This window comes from Thunnus maccoyii, chromosome 1 (assembly GCF_910596095.1).
Source record: "Thunnus maccoyii chromosome 1, fThuMac1.1, whole genome shotgun sequence".
NCBI classification, from domain to species: domain Eukaryota; kingdom Metazoa; phylum Chordata; class Actinopteri; order Scombriformes; family Scombridae; genus Thunnus; species Thunnus maccoyii.
This window is the reverse complement of record NC_056533.1, coordinates 36,074,742-36,091,460: the sequence shown is the minus strand read 5'-3', so window position 1 is coordinate 36,091,460 and position 16,719 is coordinate 36,074,742. Positions and strand designations below refer to the sequence as shown.

The 16,719-nt window shown below is 39.2% G+C and overlaps 1 protein-coding gene across 2 annotated transcripts; it reads right to left on the bottom strand.

The window, feature by feature from the left end:
* Positions 1-962: 962 nt before the first annotated feature.
* On the bottom strand, positions 963-3,943 carry LOC121891856. 2 transcript variants are annotated; one of them, XR_006094232.1, is made up of 4 exons: positions 3,235-3,943; positions 2,914-3,108; positions 2,324-2,450; positions 963-1,237 (listed from the first exon to the last, which is right to left on the bottom strand). XR_006094232.1 is itself a non-coding variant. In XM_042404530.1 (4 exons), exons 1-4 carry the CDS (start codon positions 3,712-3,714, stop codon positions 1,042-1,044), a joined length of 642 nt encoding a protein of 213 aa, XP_042260464.1. In that variant the 5' UTR covers positions 3,715-3,943; the 3' UTR covers positions 963-1,041. The 2 variants fall into 2 exon arrangements, 1 of the variants encoding a protein (XP_042260464.1); XM_042404530.1 differs by lacking the exon at positions 2,324-2,450 and having other exon boundaries at positions 3,235-3,378; positions 3,608-3,943.
* Positions 3,944-16,719: the final 12,776 nt, after the last annotated feature.

The window sequence follows — 16,719 nt, the reverse complement described above, 5'->3', positions numbered from 1 at the left end:
GCTTATGAGACCCACAAAATGTGCACTCTGTAATGGATGTGATTTAAAATATAGTGAGGTGCAGTACTTCATCATAAGTAAAATCACTGACTTTGAAAAATACTCTTAAGTACAAGTACCCAAAAAAGCTGCTTAATGCACACAACACACTGTAACGTAACAGGGGAGTTGGCTCAATTCTGGCAAGTAACTACCTGTGTAACCATTGGGCAGTGCCAGGTAATCAATCAATATTATACTTCCTCATTCTATGAGTTGCATGCATCCCGTCTAAACCAAACACCCTAAGTTAAATTTTGGAATTACTATAGAACCTTGATTTAAAATGTATTTGATATTGCATTTCAAACTATGATGCAATCCAACATAATAACTTAACATGATTTTCCATATAGCATACATTTCTAGATAATCTCAAAAGTTCAACCATTCACATAATTTTCAGTCTTGCTAAACTGCACCACAAGTCACAGCTAAGTGGCTAACACAACTCACAGCACAAGATGGATTGACATGACAGATTATTGGCCAAAGGCTTATTGGCTCATTTTTAAAATTTTGAAATGAACATAGGTGCACCAAGACAGGCTCACATGAACAGCACGATCAGGGTCTGAGAGCATTAACCAGCCTCAATGCTTCCAGGTAAACGTCTTCCCCAAAACAGGAGCTTCCTGCCAAGGGGTCTAAATTGTCTCTCAACAGTACATTGACAGAACATGCTAATGGCATTGGGGGTTCTGGCATGGTAATGTCGTTAGGATCAGAGGCAGGTACAAGTCCCTCCCATTCGATGCCCCATTCAGCGAGGCTGGCCCGGTGACACACCAGATAAAGAAACTGTATCACAAAATAATATGCAAAAAACAATGGCAATAACAGTTTACAAAACACATTTAACATGTAAAAGCAAAGTTTAGTTATCAAGAACTAAATGAAATTTCAAGCAGATCATACTGGGTGAGTTGGTTGCTCTTCACTTGTTTACTGCCCAGAGATCCAAAGCTGCTGTGATCTGTTTCCTGGAGAAGAAACACGATGTCAGTCCCAAGTCTGCCTGAAGACATTAAAGTGCATGTTGATCCTGGGCAGCGTTACATAATGCAGGCACAATATGTGGGTCTCATCATCAGGATCCAGGGCTCCTGGTGTGGTAATTATAAGCCACTGACTGCAACAGATCACGCCAAAGCCTCTCAATCCTCTGGCTGTGTACACCGGCTGAAACAACTCCTCTCTAAAAAAGAAAAATAACAGATGCAGATTCTGAATGTGCTCTTAAGGATAATGCTTAATAGAGAAGTAGATTTCAGCTGCAATAAGTATATATCTTTTACAAACAGGGCTTAATGTTAGCACACAACCCAATCTCTGGCAATAAGCCCTTTTTCACGTTCTGCTGTTCAGTGTTTCTGCATTGAGAAACTGGTGCATTACAACTTCCTGTTGCCAGCTATGGCCTTCACTAAATCACTCCACAAAAAACAAACAAACAAAAAAGAATTGTTGCATTATATATCTAGGGCTATTAACCATTACATTTTTGTTTTAGTTATATTGGTTTGTCAATAATTCACAAAAAGATACTTGCCACAGGAAGTTGTAATGCACCGGTTTAGCTGTTACCATGGCAATGTGAGAAGGGCCTATTGTGACTGCTTATTCACAATGCCATTTAACTCAGTAATTAATTACCCACCACTGGCATGGTGTTTAATCAAGCTGCAGTTTAATATAATATTTTAATGAGATTGGCTATAGCTGTAAAAACTTAGGCTACAACCTCTTCATGCTTTAGTTTAGCATGTTAAAGAAAATCAGTGAGAAATATGAGGAATTAATATAGCTTAGCAACAGAATTTGGAATGATTCATCCTTCCCACTGATAAAAGGCCGGTTCATATCCCAGATTTTGGATGACACTAATTGAACCTGCCTGCTACTTGCTAAAGTCGGCCAAAACAAGGTAAAACAGGTAGTCGCATCAAAAACGAGCAGAGACACTGTAACAACGCCTCTCTCCAGTGTTTATAGTTTCTACTTCCTTGTCAGTGACTCATTTACTTTTTGCAGTTTGACATGTTGTTGCTTACTAGATTGCACAGAAAGCAAAATGGATCATGGTAGTGACATTGGGTGGTTTGCCGATGGTGTTATTTATATAGAACGTCAAGGACGAGCGAGCATTATGCTTCCTTTTTTATGTCAGTAGCAAACTTGTATCATACAAGAAAAGCCACTCTCACTCTTACTACTTGTACAATAGACTAAGTGCTGTATGATTACAAAAACATTAACAGTAGCCATGATGCACGACACGTACTAAACGCTTGACATCTGATTTAAGTTGTTCTTGGAGATGCCAACAGCTTCCAGCGGCCCAAGATGGAGGAGTTCACATGGCTGCAATTTATGTCTGCAACTTTCTAAAAATCATTCTGTCTCAGGGCCTCAGGGAATTGGACATGTCAAATTGGGAGAAGAGAGAGAGAGAGAGAAAAAAAAATTAAGTGAAAACATATAGAACCAGCTCCAATTATAAAATGTGTGGTAGAGAGCATAGGCAAAACTCCTCCTGAACCACAAGGATCTCAGCATTATCACGACTACCCAGGTCTCCTGGGTGGCCTGATAAAATGAGAACAGTGTTGAATTAACTGTGTCTCTGTTGATGGTCCAACAACCAACTGGACTACCATGACACTGTGTTCTATGTATTGTCTGTATTCAATATCTTCAGATATCACATTGTTATTTCATGTAGCAGCAATGTAAAGAATCTCAGTCAATGCAGCTTAAAGGACTTGACAACTGAATCAACTATTTACCATGGCTACTAATTAGCCAATTAATAATCAGACTATTCTGTGATTGAAATTGAGTAGGGGACTGCATGAGTCAACAAATAGATACCTGGTCCACGGGTCCAGGGGATGTTCCAGCTTGAATCTTTCTACTCTGACATTCACACAGTGTGGTAAACTGAACTTCTGAAGAGCTCCCATCAAGGTCTGTTGAACAGTTGAAGGCCTATTGTTGTTAGAGGCACAGAGGTACATTATCTTTCTGCTGTAGCCATCGGTGCCCCCGTGAATGACAAATCTCAACCTTGAAGAAAGCACGAAGACAATCTGAATATAGAAATGAGGGTAAATTGCAATAAATACCTGCAATACTGTCAGCTATGCATGGATACTGACTGTGAAAATAGAGGAGCTTTAAAGAGTTACTCACTGAATTAGTTTTTGATACCCATCTATGTGCCACAAGGACAATGAGTATGACTGCCGTTGAATGGGGTTCAAGAAGAGTCGACAAAGAAGGCTCTCAAAGGGATCAACAGCTCTCATGGTCTCAGTGAGCCTGGACTCAGTGACACTTGTCAGAAAAAATAGATGTAAATACACCACAAGATATATACAGTGAAATATTTACTTGCCTTGACTTTTTGACAGGTTGTCTTGCACTACAATTTGTGAAAACGCATTTAATTCTAGGCAAACTACCACACAATATTCATTTAAAGGAGTGACATGTTTACATTTGCAAACCTTTTGTACATCTCATTTGAATTCGTTATGTCTTGATTTTGTGTCTTTGTCTTTACCTCGATAGAAGTCCATGTACTGTACTGCCACTCTTATCAGTAGTTTCTGTGGTCGCTGCCTGGTTATTGAAGATTTTCTTTTTTACCCCCTCTTTATTCCCTTCCATTGCTTTCAAAGACCAAGTCTCAAAACATACTTCTGACTAAAGTAGGAAGTTGTGTGAAACAGACCAAGGAAATATATCAAAAGAGGAATGTGGAAAATGATTTTCCCCTGTGGAAGAAGGAGCTATGCATGGGAGAAGTAGCTTCTACTCAGAGCCACTGAGACAGAAAGACTTGTGTCAACTCCATTCACTTCATCAAGGCAATTATTTTACAATGGCGGATTAGGGAGACCCCCAATAGTTCCTAATATCAAGAGCTAGCAATGTGCATCCCCGAGGGAAGCAGTGTTTCAAGTGCTGCTTTTGATAGTAATAACTTTAACCCCTTCGGACCTGAATAATTTCAGTCATGGGAAAAATTATTTCTTTTTTCTCACTCATATTACATGTAGAAATGAGGCTCAAACAAAAAAAATCAAAAGTCAACTCTTTATTTGCTTTATTTCAGGTCCGAACAGTTGTGAAATCTCACAAATAGATTTTTATTGATATTTGTAGTTTTCTTATAAAGAACTGGAAAAGACTGAGGAGATGCCATATTTTAACAGTGACTAACTAACTAATGACTAATGGCCACAGTAACAGAAGTATCATATGCTCATTTTTCTCATTCTACTTTTGGTGAGCAGCCTTGAAATAGTTCCTGAGAGGCACAAAACACAGGTGCACCTTGCATTTGTTTCAATACACTTGTGTTTTCCCTGAGCAGAATGGCTGCTTACATCTGGTGCCTTCCAATTTGTCATTATAGTTGGGCACGTGGTCCATAATGTCCATCTGGACCTCTGGCAAGGGGCATCTTTCTATGATTTGTTCCAGCAGTGGCTGCTCCTGTTCAGCTGGTGAGGTTGGGGTGCTTGACCCGCTGAATTCTGCCACATTCAACCTGAGGTGCAGGACGTCAAGCACATTCTCTGTTTGAACACCAGCATGTGCTGCGTCTCGTCACGTGCACTTTCTCTTTCTTGTCCCATCTCACCACTTGATCTCTGTCTCCCACCCCAACAAAGTTAGAGCCAGCGCGATAGGGCGGTTGTCAAACCACTTGACCAGAGCAATTTTCCCATTGATGCTTGTGACCTGGTCATAATTCCTCCTCTACTCTATTGACATCGCCTTGTCATCCATCTGAGGAGGTTTTGTGAAGCAGAAGGCCCGTGCTGTTCCAGCTGCATGAATTTTCATCTCAGCCAGCACCTCCAACACATTATAGGTCATGAGGTAATTATCCATGCAGAGCTTGTGGTTGGGGTCGCAGATTCTGTGGCTGAGGTGAAGAACCACTACAGCTCCATGTTCGCTTCTTGCTCTGTTCAGAGAACTCAGTAGTAGCACCTTGGTAGAGGATGAAATCATAAGCAAGAACACTTTCAGCACAGAGAAAGAAAAAACTTCACTCCCAATGGGTTTGCTTTCCTTTCACATACTGTTTCACAGAGAGTGCTCCTCTGGATGACACAATCTCTTCATTAATGCACAAGTTTTCCTCCAATGAGAGCTCCAACCATCACTTCTGAATGGAGTCATAGAGTGGGCGCACTTTATAGAAGACATCCTTGTCTCCATCTGGTCTCTCCAAGTTATTGACAACATGCAAGTTTGAGCGCAGCTGGAAAAACCTGTCATGGCTCAAGGTATCTCTGAAGAAGCCGATATCCATGGTGGAGTCCAAGTACATTTGAACTCAAGGCAAAGTCATCACTCCCATAGACACATGGAGGCCCACTAAGGCTTTAATTTCTCATGGGGAGGCATACCTGAAGCTGCTCGTGGCATTCTGCAGTGCATACATGTTGGTCATCTCTGCTGTCTGATCAAACACATCATTGAGATATACTTTTCAAAGTACTCATGTGGTTTCATGAGGGGAGTACTGTAGTTGTTTGAGATGAAGGAATCTCATAGGCAGTGTTTACAGGGTTGAATGGATTACGACTCCACTTGATTTCTGCCTTGCCAGTGATGCTAGTCGAAACGGTCATCGTCAGATCCGAAACATGGTGGTCCATCCTCCTGTTCAGTCTCGTCTTCCTCATCATCCTCATCTGCTACCTCATCCTGACCCTCTGTTACTACAACCTCATCCTCATCATTGTGTCCCTGAAATCAGTAGAAAAAAATATCTGTCTGACTACCTGCCTGTCTGCCTGCACGTCTATCTATATGTCCATTAATTAATCATTTAAATTATTTATATTATACATTATTATGTTATGTATTATATTATTTATATATACACTGGATAGAATAATGAAAATGTATAGATAATATGTGTTGTGGATATTTTGAGCGATGGTCAGCAACTCAGTGGAGAAAGGTGGACACGAGCCTTTTATGTCTTAAAGCTGAAAAAGTCTATTGAAGTACTTGATCAAGGAGAATTGACATAGCGAACATCGAAGTCATCCACAACTCGGATTCTGTCTCTTTCCATTCTGACTCTGAAGGTCTGAGTCTTACTCTGTGTCTCAAATCACATACTTCTGTACTTACACTTAACATTTTGAGTGCATAAGTGCGTTCACAATGAGAAGTATGGAGAAATGCAGTGCACTGCACTATCCAAAGACTCGATTTCTGACAGATTTCCATCAGCCAGAAGTTCCAGGACCTCTATTACTGCACACCCTGAATGTGAAAGTTTTTTTGGACAAATATTAACTTTTTATACTATTCCAACACATTGGTTTTTTTTTTATGTCAAAACATAATTTTCATAATATAAATAGACTTGCTCAGATTACATCTTTTTAGACCTGATGTCCATTATAATGGACAATGACATTTAAAAAAATCCTGTGTCTAAACTTTTTGTGCTTATGCTTAAAATAACATTTTCAATGCTTAAATATTATGTTTAACGCATCAAATTTAGAAATTAATGTTTAAAAAAATATATAATGCTGTTGTAAAAGTTACTTACTGCAGCCATGCTTCACTTCAGTTTGATCTAACTTTTTCAAATGTCAACTAGTTGGGCCATACTTGCATCTGATTGGTTAGTTAGGGTCTACTAAATAACCAATCAGAAGACATTTATGTAAATCATACATTGACATAGAAAAAAAACCCACCAAACATGTGACGCCCATTGCAATGGATGCTGGGTCTGAAGGGGTTGAAATCAGTATTACTTTTGCTATTTGTACTATGACATTTGAATATATATATACAGTTGTGCTCATAAGTTTACATACTCTGGTAGAATTTGTGAAATATCGGCCATTTTTTGGAAAAAATGACTGATCATGCTGAAAACTTTTGTTTTATTTAGGGATAGTGGTCAGATGAAGCCATTTTTGCCCTTTTTACATCATAATTATAACTAAAATCACCAAAATGGCCCTGATCAAAAGTTTACATACCCTTGAATGTTTGACCTGATAATATACATACAAGTTGACACACACAGGTTTAAATGGCTGTGAAGGGTAAGTTTCCACACCTGTGACTTGTTTGATTGTAATTAGTGTCTGTGTATAAATAATCAATGAGTTTCTCAGCTCTTGAGAGACCCCTGCACATTTCATCCAGGGCTGCTCTAACTGTACTGGATACTAAGCCATGAGGAAAGCAAAAGAACTGTCAAAGGACCTATGAGAAAAGGGAGTTAAACTTTATAAACCAGTAAAAGGATATAAAAAGATATCCAAAGATTTGAAAATGCCAATCAGTAGTGTTCAAGCTTTGATAAAGAAGAAGAAAATTAAGGGTTAGACCAACAAAGATTTCAGCCACAAGTGCCAGAAAAATTGTTCAAATTGCAAAGAAAAACCCACACGGAACTTCAGCTGAAAGTTGGACGTGGCTGTTTCAAGATGAACAATAAGGAGGTACTTGAACAAAAATGGGCTGCGTGGTCAAGTTGCCAGAAAAAAGCCGTTACTGTGCCAACGCCACAAAACAGCCTGCTAACAATATGCCAAACAGCAACTACACAAGCCTCAAAACTTCTGGAACAAAGTTATTTGGAGTGAGGAGACCAAAATTGAGTTTTATGGTCACAACTATAGACACTATGAATGGTACATATCTTACAGATTCTGTCAGGGAATGTAGACATATGAGCACAACTGTATATATGTGTGTGTGTGTGTTTTAGAGCCTTTTAGCTTAATTGCACTTTTCCAAATGTATAGATTTAATCTATGTTATCTTATGTTTGGAAACAACTTAATAGAGCAAAACAATAAAGTAAAGCTTCACCTCCTGAATAACTACTGCAAGAGCAGGAGGAGCGGTGCCTCCAAAATAATGACTCAGCACTGCCAGGATTTCATGTCATTATATTAGTTGTAATGTTGGATGGAAATGGATTTTGTTAAGCTTCACTGAATGAAGTTAAAGCTGCGCCTTAATTAAAATATATATATATTACTGGGTCAGAATAAATTAGTGGATGATAAATTATTAGTTTCTTAAAGTTTATGTCCACTGTACAAAAAAACTGTCAGCAGATACACTGAACTGACTGCTATGAATAGATACAGTGGCAAGAAAAAGTAAGTGAACCCTGGAATAACCTGTTTTTCTGCATTAATTGGTTATAAAATATGATCTGATCTTCATCTAAGTCACATGTACAGACAAACACAATGTGCTTAAGCTAATAACAAAAACAATTATAATCTTTTCATGCTGGTATGCAGTGCCATATTTACGCCATATGTAGTGCTGTGTTCTTTAATCTGAGTTTCATCTGTAGTTCTGGCATAAAATTAACAAACAAATTGTCAAACTAACAGACCGATCGTGAGGTAAACAGTCAGATACGACGTTCATGTTACAAAGTCATCCACCAGGAATTTGTGCTTGCATGTAAGTGATCGGCCAACGTAAATGGTAAACGGACTGTACTTGTATAGCGCCTTTCTAGTCTTCCGACCACTCAAAGCGCTTTTACACTACAAATCACATTCACCCATTCACACCCATTCATACGCTGAATGGTACAGGGGCTACCATGCAAGGTCCCAACCTGCCCATCAGAGGAAACTATTCACACACATGAATACACTGAGGGCACTGCCATCAGGAACAATTTGGGGTTAAGTATCTTGCCCAAGGACACATCGGCATGTCAACCACCGATCTTCCGATTAGTGGACGACCTGCTCTACTTCCTGAGCCACAGCTGCGTAGCATCTTGCCAGGTGACATCAGGTTGCGTTTCAGCTTTTGTTCATACTTTTTCCAACCTACAATGTGAATGTTTGAATCATGTATTCAATATGGACAAGAACAAAACAATGATTTGTGTGTTATTAATTAAAAAAGTGTATGTGTTCGTTCATAATTGTAACTTAGATGAAGATATGACCATATTTTATGTCAAATTTATACATATATTTTTTTCTTGCCCCTGCAGATAGATAGATAGATAGATAGATAGATAGATAGATAGATAGATAGATAGATAGATAGAAAAATGTTCCTATATTCTTCTAATTTACTCTCAACCTGTGGCTACTTATCACCTAACACCTACTGTAAATGCAACATGTGTAAAGATGTTTCGAGGATGTGTTTCCATGGTAACAGAGTCAAGTACTGACAGCGAGGCTCTGCTGGCTCTGTGCATTTAGCATCAAGTGTTTTCAGCTTTTCCAAACTGTTTACAAGAGCTGGTTATAAAAAAAAAAAGAAGCATGAACAGTCTATATCGCCTTCCTCCTCGCTGCCTTGCTCTTTAAACCCATTGAGCCGCTTTTCCATCATCTTGTGTTGTTTTTGTAGGATTTTGTCTATCTCGCTCCGGGCCATCCTCCCCTATTTTTCAGAGCACGGTGAGAGTTAGTTAGAGAGCTCCCCACCTATGACAGATGAGGAGGTGGAGGTTTAGGATGGCCAGGAGCCAGAGTTTCTCCTGGATCCATCAGCAGCGGTGATGGTGGGCTGCCATAGCCTCAAGAGAGTAAAGACAAAGTATCTCTGACTCAGAAATCACAAACATGTATCAGATATTTGTAATTATGTCCTTTATCACAGGGGCCACCAGCTGTTTATTAATATAATCTTAATAGTCTTTTCTTTCAGATTTCAAAACAACAATTACAAGATGTTTAAAATAACATAAATATACATAAATAGCAGTAAAATGCAAAACTAAAATTGATAAAAATGTCAAGCAAATCAGATCTTCCTCCTGCCAGATAAGTATTATAGGAAAGGTATTATAAAATTTAGTGGTTCAATATTTAAAGGAGTGTTCATTTCAAATGACACAATGCTTGCACATGGAGAGATTCTGTGAAGGTAAAACCAGAGCTGCATCAAAAAATATTTTCAGATAATTCAAGACAGGTTGAATTTTCTTGTTCAGAAGTCACAAAGCTTCGGACTGAGTGAAATAACAAGTGTGTCCTCCAAAAAGATGTGTTCATTTATTTCACTAATTTGAAACAACAAATATGTCTTGAAAGAAATGCAATGTTCCCCCAAATAACATTTTTATCAACATGATGAGGAAGCATTATTGAACGCATCGGAAAAGTTTATATATGTTTGTACATGATCTGCTACTGACAATATGATTTAAGCTTTTATGATTTCTTTTATGCTTTCTTTAAACAACAGTCAGGAGCTCGAATGAACATTGAAACATGTTTTTCTTGCTGTAATCATTCCTCCTGTTCATACTGACCATTAGAAGATCCCTTCATAATGCACTTACAATGGAAGTGATGGGGGACAAACATGTATTTAAAAGTTTATCTGAAGCTAATATGAAGCTTCAGCGTCCAAATGAGTCAAATCAAGTAGATATCTTTCAACGTTACAGTCTTTTTAGTGCCAAAGTCCCTCTTTTTGTTACTATACTTCCACCACAGCTCAACAGGGAAACACTGTCCGAGGAAACACAAAGAGGGAATTTGATGGTAAAAAGACTGTAAATGTGTCAGATATCCACTTGATATGACTAACTCAGACTGCTGAAGCTGAATATAAGCTTCACATCAACTTTTAAATGACTGTGTGGACACACTGTGGATTTTGACCTCCATCACTTACATTGAAAGCACATTTGAAGGATCTTTTAATATCCAGTATGAACGGGAGGAATGATCACAGCGAGGAAAACCTCTTTCACTGTTCATATGGACATACATATGAACATTCTTGGGTATTCCTGGACTTTATTCTTCCAAACCACACTTTCTTCTTTGTAAATGAACACAATTTTAATGAGACTGGGTCATCTTTAACCATTTGAATGCTGGATTTATCTTCATCAACAATCACCATCAAGCTAATCTATCTAACTTCTAATGTCATCAAGCAACCACAATTTCTGTTGATATAGTAATGTGGCTTTGATCAGTTTGAAATCAGTGACTTGTTTTTGTCATTTTCTGCTCTTTAATTATATATTTCAGCTTATTTCCCACATTTTCACGCCAGAATTTAGACAAGAAGCCTTCAGGGGGCATTTTGTGTTGCTTTCACATTATTCAACGTCATACTGCATTCACTGGTCTCTCTGACCTACTTTCTCTTTGAAAGATCTACTTTCCTTTCCATTTGATGCTTTTGAAGCAGCTGTCTGAAGTTACAGTGTGTGAGGGATGGTCTAGTAACAGGTGGGCTGTGACTGTAGACTGTATTTCTTTTATATTAATTTAATGTTGGTGATAATGTACCATCCAAGAAGAGAAGAAGAATGAAGAATAGGTGGTGCAGCTGAATAAAAGATAAATGCACGAAAGTGGGTGTTTTTCCTGTCATTCATCTCCAAAATTGTCCCAAATAGACACAAGAAGCAGGACTCATAGATTGCAGATTGTAACATCAATATTTTAAGACATGGCATCAATGGAGTGACGCTTTCCTACCAATTTGTTGGTGGTATGTGGGGAAATGGATTCTGAAAGCTGAAAGCGCTTTAAGCTGCATGGCAGATAAGAGACTGCGGAAAACTGAAAGCCACCATGCTTTATTGTGACAGAAGATGCTTGAAAATGGAAAGGCACTTTGTGTACCTCTGCTGCTGTCCGCCTGTTGATGGGTCCATTCATCAATCAGTTATCTGCCTTGACAAGGACTTTAGTGAAAACTTTATTACTTGACATCAAAACAGACGCTATTCTGCTTCAATCTGAAAGCGCAGTGCTGAGGAGTTCTCTCAGTTTGTTCAGCAGTGAAGTCGCTGGTGTAAAGATTAGTCGCTCAGGTTCTGATTTGAAAATGTGCTGCTGCTTTACTGGACTGAAGGAAAAGCAAGTGAATTCGTCCTTCTGTCAAAGGTGGGGCAACAAGCTGGAGGCAACTGTTGGTACAGGACAGGCCTGACAGGTGATATGACATTTCCTCAGTAAGAAAATTGGAAACTTTGATATACAGTTGATAAGTTAGACTGCTTGACATAACTAATAACCCAAACCCATCACAGAAACAAAGCTGTTTCTAACCAATCACAGTCTTTTTAGACAGCACTCTTCCCAAAATAAGCACTTCAGGGTTGGCTGAGTTAGCTGAACACACCGCCACATGCTATTGTTGTATTATGAGAACATGAGGACAGTTAGGCGGGCGAGACGAACTCCGAGAAAACTTTCTTGTGTCTTGTAAAGACCCGCTTGGCCAAGAATGGGTGGAAAATGTCTCAAAACGGTGAAGGCAGAGGTGATGTGAAGTCTGTCATGAAACAGACAGAGATGTATGATGTTAACTATGCCAAAAACCTGTGGGACCAAAAACAGGAAAACCAAAAACTAAAGATATTTTCAAACTCGTAGTTGGTTTGCTCTGGTCTGTATCAGTGAATGAATTTGTAAACTTGGTAAAGCAATCCAAAATTCATCTCCAAAAGCCACGTGAGAACATTTTCTCCTCTCATTGGTCAGATGTTTCTGAGGCGGGAGCAAGAACGTCCTGAGGAAGCTCCTATCTGCCCAAATATCAAGAGGGAAGTCCAGGACGGACCTTGATTCATTCTCCTGCTGTCTGTTAGCAACAGTTGACTTCACTCATCCGCAACTTCCCAATATGCAAAGCACACCTGGCTACGGGAGCCATTTAGCTCAAACTTTCAGTCCTGTAGTTGGGTCACATTGTGGTCAGATCAGGTTCCCGCTGTAAATGAACCACTCCAGAATTTGTCACCAGCTCAAGACCGCTTCCTCTAAAGTATGCTGCCATTATAAGTGTATTTCATTCAATCTGGGAAAAAAACTACAAAATGGTTCAATATTTGTCGATTTGCAATAACATTACTGAATATAAACGTTAAAGTCTTGTCTTAATGTTATCTAAGAGCAAAACTAGCTGTATTGGAAACAAACGGCTCATTTCTGTTTCCGTGCTCCGTGCAGCAAAGTCGGCTGGACTCCTTTTGATCCAGACAGCAGTGCAGCCTCCTCTGCTGCCATCCAGTGTGGTCGGTTCTTCGACCACTGCCCGGGTATCTGGAGTAACTGACAGGCTTCACCACCTCTGAGCTGACAGCATGTTCAGTGACACCCTGGAAGTCAAATTAAACAGTCCTTTTTAATTTTAGTTCAACTGATTTCTCTGAGCACAGTGGCACAAAAACATTAAACCTGCATTAATTGATGTTTTGCCCTCCTGTTAAACAAACAGAAACAAGTAATGAGCACAACACAATTAGCAAATAGTTATAATTGGTTAAATTTAATGTGATGTCTTCAAATGTCACATTTTGTCTGAATCCGAATATATTTGTGTTTATGTTTGCTATCATGTAAGCTTAAAATCCTCATATTTTAAAGCTGAAACAATTAAATTTTTGGCATTGTTCATTTAAAAAAATATTATTTGGTTGTCAAAATAGTTGTCAATTAATTTTCTGTCAATTGACTAATTGATTAATCATTGCAGCTTTTCCTGTTTTCAGCAGAAATAAGTAGTGAACACAAACCAATGTTTTTCTGCACAAAGTTCTTCATAGATCTCTAGCCTCTTCATTTTGCTCTCAAAGTGCACCAGATTGATGCATTTAACTCTAAAATGTACAAAGTTTTCCCAGATCCCGCTACAGGGTCTGAGGTCCACCCACCACAGTCTCACAAAATCCTGTGACAAGCACTGTAACTAATCCCCTGAACACCAAAATCCCTCAAAAGGAGGAGGTTGAAGTGGCGAAGGAAGCTGCTGCAGCGTGAGCATGATTAACAGAGTGATAGTGATAAGTGTCAGGTTATAATGTCGGCACTGCACACGTGCATGAATATAATTGGATGTTACTAACCACAGAACCACAAATGAACTTGTGATTGTAAGACATAAAAGAAACAACTGATGCTAATTAGCCCATACAACTTCAGTGCTCTGCCTGATCTAATCTGCTTCATTAGCCATTAAAGTTGTGTTTGAAAAGGTACAAATGTAGCTAAATTGTTTTGATAGTCCAGAGTGTTGAATTCTGTCCATTTCCACACCAATCTCTACAAAAAGTGTATGGTTTTGACTGTCTGTGTGTTGGTTTCCTCACCTGTCCATCTGTCAGCCGTGATTGTTTCATTCATTGAACCATTCATCATTTGGTGTGTTTATCATAGACTGTATAAAAATATGGACGTAGTTACCGTGACGTCACCCGTTGGTTTCTGAAGAGCGGTTTTGAAGCTCAAAGCGAGCCACTCCGGCCGTCGCCATCTTGGCAGTGCGTGACGCTGCCTAACTCCCAGCCAATCAAAAATGGGCAAAGGGGCGGGCCGAATGGCTGAAACAAGCCACCTGGAGGCTGGCGGACCTGTCACTCAAAGCAGCCATGTCTTTCATTATGCACAACTTTACGGCTTAATAAAATTTAAACGGGTGAGTTATAAAAAAATTCACCCCCCGTACAGTTGTCATGAAAGGGGAATTTACCTACAGAGACCAAAACTGTTTTTTATACCAGGCTGTAAACATGTTTATTTCTGCTGTAAAGTTGGGCATTTTAACATGGGGGTCTATGGGGATTGACTTGCTTTTGGAGCCTCAAGTGGCCATTCAAGGGACTGCATAGGCTTCATTTTTCAGCCCTGGAGGTTGCCGCTTGGTGTTTACATACTAATCTGGTTGCGTTTTTGAAGTATTTATGCAAAAAACTGATTTTTTTCAAATCACATTTACATCATATTAAGATGTGGTTTTGAAATGTAATTCAGATCAAATTCCTTGAGTGTGTCTGGGTCTCAAATCACATTTCAAACTCCTTTGTCTCATTCGGGGGGTGACACAATACACCTCTATGTTGCATTCAGCCTACAGTTGGCCAGTTTGATTTAAAACTAGAAAAAACCAAACACCACCATTTAGGGCACTTATACATCATTAACACTACAACCACTTTAGCTCGGTAAACAATCCCCGAATGCACAAACTCAAACTGATTAATGCAACAATCTGGGATTTCAGAAACTAATTTTCCTGCATATCTGTGTCAAGGACAAAAACAAAGAAGCAGGAAACAGAGTTGAGCTGAGAAGGAAATACAAGCGCTAGAGGAGCAGATGAAGGTGGAGAAAAATCAGGTCTATAGATGGGGAGGGAAAGATGGAGCATTATGAACGGGAAGGTTAGATATTGTGAATGGGAGATAGACAAAGAGATTAAAACAGGACAGAAAGCGATGAGGTAGCTTTCATGAATCTCATCATCATCTCATTTAAATGTCATAGTTTGCTTCCTTCCGAGAGCCTTTGTGCTTGATGTAGCTTCAATCAAATACGTCATCTTCTCTGTTTCTAAACTCTATAATCTATATTTAATTAAAAAGAATAAAATTTGATAATTCAGAGGTTGTCATTTCAATGGTTATTATTTCATCGGTTCAGTCAGCCAACTCACGCATTTAAATGTAGAATACGTACAGCATTAGTGTTTGGCATCTAGGCTCTGACATCGTCGCTCCCCGCAAAGAAACGCTGATCTCACACAGCAGGATGTGGGGAGCGACAATACTAACTCACCCCCCCTACGGGATGATAGCCTCAGAGCCTACAGGTGGATGCTGAGGCGGAGGTGTGGCTTTTAAAACGCTATGAATGGCAGCAGAAGCAGCCATAACATGTAGCAATGTGGCAGCAGGCATGCAGCGAAGTGTGAGCAGAGCACTGACGGCTTAAATACACCACCGTGATTATAAGGGTGCATTGAATATATGTTACAGTGAGGAGAGTGTGAGTGAAAACTGAATATTAGGTTATCACTTGATGTAATTCTTGTATATATCATACATTTTACTAGGGATGTGCAGAGAGCCCAGTATTTGTATTTGTATCTGTATTTGTTGAGGCAGCATAATTATTTGTGTTTGTATTCGAATGAAAGTGGAAAGAGACTTAAAAATCCTGTTTTTGTTTTTATTACGCTTTTACAGTAAGTGTTCATGAATAAACTATCTTACATAGGAGGTCCCCACACCGGGTCTCGAACTGGAGTCTCCCAGATCATAGACGACTGCACTGACTACTGAGCTAAAACTTTACTCATCGACTCATTGCAGACAGACCTCTACCTATTTATACACCCATAACACAGAGACAGCACAGCGTGTAACATGTAGGGAAAATCTTCAAAGGTGATTCTTGCTTTACACTTTTCATTTATTCCCTATTTTTTGCAACCTAACTTTGTGGATAGGAGAAGGGGAACGACAGGTTACAGAGAGTCTCTTGGGAGCACTTCACGTGATTCAGTAGCTCAGTTTTATCTCTGGGGAACACCCCCGACTCCAGGAGCGGTGTCCAAATTAGGAAATGTGCGTCATGTAGCAGGTGGATGTGACTCCCCTCGTTGAGACCTGCTGATGGACGTAACAGCGGAGCAGAGGAGAGACACTGAGATAGCGATATAACCTGCACACTGGTATTTGACATGTTTTTTTTTTCTTCTTGAAAACAAATAATTTTTAAAATATTTGTATGAAACAAATATTCATAAAAAAAAAACACTATTTGTGCTTTGTCGAATAATGTATTTGTATTTGGGCACACCCCTAGATGTTACAAATAGTGTTCTTAAGTTCAAGTTAGTGTTAGTTTGTGTTCCACATCTGTT

Excerpts from the sequence above, each read along its gene's own strand:
- LOC121891856 (XM_042404530.1), bottom strand. The coding sequence starts at position 3,714 with ATGGAAGGGAATAAAGAGGGGGTAAAAAAGAAAATCTTCAATAACCAG. Across the intron at positions 3,109-3,234 it reads GGGTATCAAAAACTAATTCA|GTTGAGATTTGTCATTCACG; the intron begins GTGAGTAACTCT and ends GCTTTCTTCAAG. Across the intron at positions 1,238-2,913 it reads CCCCTGGACCCGTGGACCAG|AGAGGAGTTGTTTCAGCCGG; the intron begins GTATCTATTTGT and ends TTTCTTTTTTAG.